This window comes from Amblyomma maculatum, chromosome 10, assembly GCF_055883805.1.
Source record: "Amblyomma maculatum isolate TAMU_Amacu chromosome 10, ASM5588380v1, whole genome shotgun sequence".
NCBI classification, from domain to species: Eukaryota; Metazoa; Arthropoda; class Arachnida; order Ixodida; family Ixodidae; genus Amblyomma; species Amblyomma maculatum.
Window position 1 is genome coordinate 171279210 of NC_139353.1, and position 6872 is coordinate 171286081.

The window sequence follows — 6872 nt, forward strand, 5'->3', positions numbered from 1 at the left end:
TATCGCACGGGTAAAGTCGAATGTCAGGCTGTGAAGGTTGGAGGCGCTGGCGACAAAGGCGTGCAACATGGCCCGGCCGACCGCAGGCATAGCAAATCGGATGGTTGTCCGTAGTACGCCAAGGTTTCATAGGATGTGGGCGGAACCTTGAGGGTGGGGCTTGGAACGAAGGCTGAGTATGCGGCGGTGAACGGTAGGCAGGGACCTGCACATAGGAGCCAGACGTGGGTGAAGGTGGTGGCCTAGCCGTTACTTAGGCATACGTGAGAGGTGCCGTCACAGGCGGCAGCACGGGGTTGGACGGCAAGACATCAGCGATATGTTCTTGCACGACACGGCGTATAGTAGGGGCCAAAGATGGAGCCAGTTCAGGAACGAGGCGGCCCGAGTCTTGAAAATGGGGAAGGAGTGAGATTTGACGTGCGACCTCTTCGCGAATAAAATCTTTGATCTGTTGATTCAGCGCGCTCCCTTCAGAAGTTGGCGAACCACCCAGGGCTAATGCGGATACGCCTTCGTCGCACACACTGGAGCGGCGCCTAGAAGCGCGCCGCTTGCGGAGCTCGTCGTAGCTCTGGCAAAGCTTCACGAGTTCACTAACACTGGTGGGATCTTTCGCTACCAGCATCTGGAAGGCGTCCTCAGAAATGCTCTCGAGGATGTAGCGGATTTTGTTCGCTTCCGGCATGGCCGGGTCGACTCGTTTGCAGAGATAAACGATGTCTTCTATGTAGCTGGTAAAGGTCTCATCAGCGCTCTGAACACGATCGTGTAAACGTTGTTCGGCACGAAGCTTACGCACTGCCGGGCGGCCGAACACTTCCGCGAAATTCTTTTTAAATGTCGACCAAGATGACAGGTCAGCCTCATGGTTGCGAAACCAGAGGTTCGCCACGTCCGTCAGATAGAATATGACGTTACTGAGCTTGTATGAGTCATCCCACTTGTTGTAGCTGCTTACTCTTTCATACGATGGCAGCCAGTCGTCGACATCTTGATCGGCCGTGCCACTGAAGAGGCAAGGGTCACGCTGGCGCACGACGCCAGAACACATGATCGTGGGTGGAACGGCCGGCAGCGTCGAAGTAGACTCGTTTTGCTGGCGGTCGTAGAGGGTAGTGTACGGCTTCGCAGTTCCAGTTTGGATGGGATCGTTTCCGGCACCTCCGCCAATTGTAATAGGGCGTTTATTGACGCTCAGATGGAGAGCTGTGAGGAGAGGACCTTGCAACGGCGAGCCCAGCGTACTTCTTCTTTGTCTTCGTCGCACAACGCACTGGTGCATGTCGATGGCTGAAGTGCTGACTATCACAGTACAGGAGTAATACTGCCCTCTAATTCCACAAGGTTTACTGATTGTATTCTTACGCACTTCATTATATGTAGTGACCCATACATGAAGCAAGGTACAAATGCGTCGGAAACTGCAAAAAGTTTGAGAGATCCTGTGCAGTCTTTAAAGGAAACAATATGCTTAATCTGGACACATGTTCCATTGGCTGTGACTAAGGCAGTGCTATTAGTCTTGTGTGGCCTTGTGTACTTCTCGCTATGGAACACATACCCAGACACACAAATTCGGTCATGTTCCACAATAGGCCCATTTATGTTGCCGATTTTATTCTGAATAAGCTCAAGCCATGGCTCATCTACAGTTCGGGGCTTGCTTAGAAGAATATTCGTAGTGCGTGATGGGCCACTTTTTGACAAAAACTGCAGAGTTTGGGGACTAGCTCGAGCTTTCAAGCTTTTGTAGCTGCTAGCCATCATTAGCCGTTCCACTATCTGCATGGGTACACCCTTGGCTGATGTAACCAGCTCTTTCAGTCGGCCAATGTTTGATTCGAAGCCAAAACACGAGTGTGCCCAAAGAGGGCCTTGATGCACAACGCTTTTGGCTATGTGCAGCAGTTGATGAACATTGTAGGTCATTTGGCTCTCACCATACAGAAACTGCATGTCAACAACAAATTTCACTAGGCAGCCTCTGCCAGTATCTAAATTAATTCTAGACACTGTGTCTAGAAGGAGTAAGGATATTCCCTGCACAAGGAGGGCAAAATGCTTATAATGTTGCCTTAATAAAATGCCCTCAAGGCATGGCAATGAAAAGTAGAGTAGCCAGTGCTGTCATTCTGAAGCTTTCCAGTACTTTCTGACTGTGAGAGAGCGAGGAAGGCGAGGGATGCAGAGGTGGGGCCTTATATTACACAAACGCTCGTCTAAAACAGCCAGCTGTTGTGGCGACCCAATGTAGTAACATGCATTAACATCTGACAGCCAGCTTTCAGTGAGCTGCCGTGCGACACCTAGCAACACACAATGCATATAATCAGGAGTAAAACCCCATACTATATCAAAGTGTGGCAGGTTAAGTAACGGCGTTGGGCCTTTCACACCCTTGCCAGTGCTAGCAGCTTCTATCATCTTCTCTCTCGTCTCCACCATGTCCCTGTCAGGATGAACTTCATCAATGGGGTACTTGATAGTTCCTGTTAACAGCATGAAAAAACATGCAAATAAATTTTTCCTAATAAACCCTGGGCAATTTGGTTATGCTATAGCAGCCAATGCAGGGGGACAAACTGATTGACATTTTTTTGTTCATAAGAAGACTATGAAAACAGTGACCATGCAGGAAGCCAATCTGAAGTAAATATTTCTAGACAAGAGAAGTGAAATATTTGTGAAAAACTAAACAGTGCAACACCGCTGCTTTCTGAGGTCACCTTTTCTGCCCTTCACAATGGGCAGTTGAGAGGGTTCCCTCAAGCGATGTCGCCTCTGCCATGACCAAGAGCATGTTTTTTTTTAATGATTGTAAACTGTTCAATATGAAAAAGAATATTTTGTGTCTGTACTTCCTACTATAAGAATGGCCCCGGTCTGAAAGCCACGTATATAAACGTAGCAGCTAAAGACAATGAGCTCTCCAAAAACTAAAATGAGTGTTCTTGCCTGATGGTATTAGGAAGTTAAATGTCAATAAATTAGGAACGTATCTTCGATTTCCTTTATTTTTTATTACCAACTTCTAGAATTGAAGTATAATGGGTTTCTCTATGTCAGAGGTGTAGTAGATATTTAAATGTGTAAAAGCCACCTCTACTCACCATCCACAGTTACACCAGGGTGCAAGCACCATGAACAACCATAATTGCCATTGAACTGCGTGAAGTTCTGCATTGCTGCTCTGGCAGGAGAATCTGCACTACAGCTGAAACAGTAGACCTGCAATGATCAAAAACAATGCTTCAACAACCTTCAATACTGTACAATAGCATGCAGAAGCCACAAGTTATCCTCTCTGTTAGATATATGCTGTTCCCATAACCCACAATCTATTCGCGCCTATTTGGCATTTCTATGTTCATTTCTATCTCACTTGCAATGTCACATGGCACACAGATGAAAAATGCAGCACACAGGCACATCTTTCATGTACTGCATCCATTTTGTTACATATGAATTTTTTTTATTGTAAATTACGACTATGTATATTTACCTTTGAGTCCACACACTGACCAGCGGCTTTCCACGTTACACAATTGCTGGCCAAGTCTTCCATCTGCTTGACGAACGCGCTTAGGAGGAGGTTCATGTTGGGATGACTTTGTCCATACCACAAAGCCGACACAAGAGCGTTTTTGTGCCGCAGCTGCGGCGGCAGTTCATCACTGTCAGCTGCACAGGCCAAATCGAGAATTTGGAAGACTTAAACACAGGGCTTCTATCTGCATTAAAGCTCAAGGCGAGATCCCTTTTCGAGGGCAATTTCCGCTTGAATTCCTTGTATGCTGACACGTCAGTGATGTCTGACATTATGTCTGTGTCTGCAGCGAGGTTTTGATTGATGCATTGCAGTCTTTCATGAAGTGCGTTGGCAATACAGTTTTCAGCAAGCAGTGACGACAGTCCTTGCAAAACGGGCAAGGTTAAAAAAAAGTGTCCATCCAGAAGCATCTGTCGACCACTGTAGACAAGTCCACAAATGGTGCATGTTCCCTGGACTTGATTTCTTTTAGCAAGGTCCCCCGACGTCTCTGCCACAAGTGTCATGCAGTAGTTACAGTAAAAGTGAAACACAGCACTCTTAATCCCAGCTCCCACATACTTCTTGAAGAGATATTTTGTCGCAGGTATATCATGTCTATCGAGAATGTGAATAATCAGTTTCTGTAGTGCTTCGACACCTTTCCAGGGCAGGTCGAACTCGATGACAAAGTTCAGTGCCAGTGCAAGCAAGTCCCTACACTGCATCCGATCCGACGAATCTGTTTCTCTATTGTCGGATGGCTGTGCCTGATGCATCTCGATGTGTGTGCCGCCATGAGGATCGATAGAATGTGACGTCTCGCGGCCTTCACCACAATCCAATGGATCACTTTCAGGGTATTGCATACGATGCAACGAATCAATATCTGTGTTACCGGATGGCTGCGCAAGATTCGCCTCTGTTACCCCGCTGTCAGGAGCTTGCATGCACCACGACGTCTCGGTGCCTTCTCCACAATTTGAAGGTGGGGAATGACTTGGCGAGGAGCGTCACTGGTACAAGCGTAGCGTCAGGAGAAACTGGATACGGCTGTGAGCGCGCAGACCTCCGCAGATAAGTCGTGGTAGAATACGGCAGATCAGCAGCGCTGCCTGGATCCAGTTACTGCTTCCTCCGCCTCATTTTCGCGATCTAACCAAGGTAGACCAAGTGCCCAAAACGCGACGCAAAATTTCAATTCAGCAGGAAACACATTAGAGAACTACTACTAGCGCACGCAAATGCCCTCGTGAAGCACTCCAAAGAACGCGACGCGCGACGTAGGGCTGATGCTATTGCCAATGCGGCTGATGTGGCAGCTACAACCACTGTTATCCATGACGAGTCGGCGCTCAGAAATACACATTTAACTAGTGATTAGATGAACAGCAAAAATACTTAATTTATTATTTATATAACTGCGAATAAGTTAATTATGTATTATAATAAAGATTACTAACGTGATTGCCCGTTCAAAAGGATGACAGCATGCGGCCATATCGCCTTTGCCATACCTATCCAATCCAATCTGTTCCTGGCTCTGTCGTGGCTTTTTTCTTTGTCCGCTGTTTCAGTCGTTGCAGTGAACGCACGTTAGCCGCGTGAAGTAATGATGTTTGCTCTTGTGCGGTTTGTTCACGACATCGACCGAAAACTGTATGTTATACCAACAAAAGATATATTGAATTTTCAACCAAAGGACAAGTCTGACATCAATAAGCACACGGTTTACACTGCATTCTGGCAGGACCCTGTTGATGAAGACAGCGGCAATTACAGCGCCCAAATCCTCATGCTGGGAGGTAGGACTGAATTTTGTATCAGATTTTGTCACTGCATGGGCTAATTATGTGCACACTTCCCACTGCAGAGACAGAAAATGAAATTAAAGACAAAATGGCTGCAAAAAGGTTGCCTCTGCCTAAAATCCCCGAGGCTGCAGAGTCGTTGAGTGATGAAGCCGCAGAGACGCCAGCCCAGAAAAAAAAGGTAGGCACACGTGCAGTTTAATATGCTTTTAAAAATACAGTGCATTATTGATCTACAGCGACATGTTTTGTATGCGCTTCGTTATGTCCATGCCGCTTTTCGCGCATCTTTGCTTTCATCCTACAGAAGCAAAAGCAAAGCATGGCAATTGCAAGAAAAATGCAGTACAATGCAATTCTAGAAAAAAAACCTGGAAGCTGCGAAGACTAAAGCGTCGACAAGCCGGTGCAGCGACAGCCGCCAGCCAGTAAGCACTTCATGAAGAAACAGCTTTTGTTTTGGTGTTTAAGAAAAATACTAATCCTTCCACGAATTATTTGCAGCCCCAGAAAAAAATTCGGCACCGAGCTTGTACGGAGACCTCTAGTAGTGAGGATTCTCTGTGCGCGAAAAGCGAGCTTCAAGAAGCTTTGCGCCAAAAGGAGCACTGGAGAAAAAGAGCCAGAGAGCTGCAAGAGGAAAATCAGTTCCTGAGAGGACAAGTCACCACATTGACAAGATGCTTAGAAAGCAAAATTTTTCAATGTAATGCCTAGCATTTATTTTACTGCTTCTAAAATCCTACTGGTTATGTTTGGCTCTCATTGTTATATTTGCAAACATATCTCTTCATACAGTGGAAGACAGACAAGGGACAGCAATGCAAGGGGGTGCAAGAGGCAGTGCAGGTTTGTTTGATTTTCATAATATTTTACTTAGTGAATACCTGTAAGCATGTATTGTCACTTCCAGATGAATATAGATCCCACTGAAGTGTTAAGTCTCCTTGGTTACCTAGTGAAAAGTTTTTGCATATGCAAAATAATTTTTACTTTTGCCCTTGTACATGAAGGGAGCAAACATTTCATTTCCACGCTGTGACAAAGCATTTTGAATGCTGGAGCTTGGTTTGTATTAACTCTGTCCACGACTACCATACATATATCCAAATTCATCTGCTGCAATGGAACATAAGGCAGGGAACATAGCTTTGGGTGCATGTCTATATCCTATCGTGGACGTCATGCTTTCCATGGACAAGGTTTAGGAAAACCTAACATTTCCAATGTTCCATTTCACGTATGTCATCTTTTGAACACTGCGGTTAACAAGTGTGCCTTGTAAGCATTGAGTATTCCTCAGGTACTTGCTAAAATTGTTTGATGCATGGAAAGTCATGCAACAGTTTAAAATGATTGGTCATTTAAATCCAGAGGATACATTTGTTCCACAACATCCTGCCATTGCTGTGCCATCCAATCAGCAGGTCACTGCTACATGTGAGTATCTTTTGCATCAGTCAGTAGAGCTAGTGATTGAAATGTGATATAATGCTAACTACTAACTTCACTTCGGTGTAGCTTCAGGA

The 6872-nt window shown here is 45.8% G+C and overlaps 1 protein-coding gene and 1 pseudogene across 1 annotated transcript; one reads left to right on the top strand and one right to left on the bottom strand.

The window, feature by feature from the left end:
• Positions 1–2098: 2098 nt before the first annotated feature.
• Positions 2099–4326, bottom strand: LOC146177944 (uncharacterized; annotated as a pseudogene).
• Positions 4327–5086: 760 nt separating this feature from the next.
• On the top strand, positions 5087–6192 carry LOC146177945 (uncharacterized). Its single transcript, XM_084581774.1, has 5 exons — positions 5087–5337; positions 5406–5524; positions 5651–5771; positions 5848–6049; positions 6142–6192. The coding sequence occupies exons 1-3, from the start codon at positions 5145–5147 to the stop codon at positions 5732–5734; spliced, it is 396 nt and encodes a 131-aa protein (XP_084437900.1). The 5' UTR covers positions 5087–5144; the 3' UTR covers positions 5735–5771; positions 5848–6049; positions 6142–6192.
• The last annotated feature ends 680 nt before the right edge of the window (positions 6193–6872 follow it).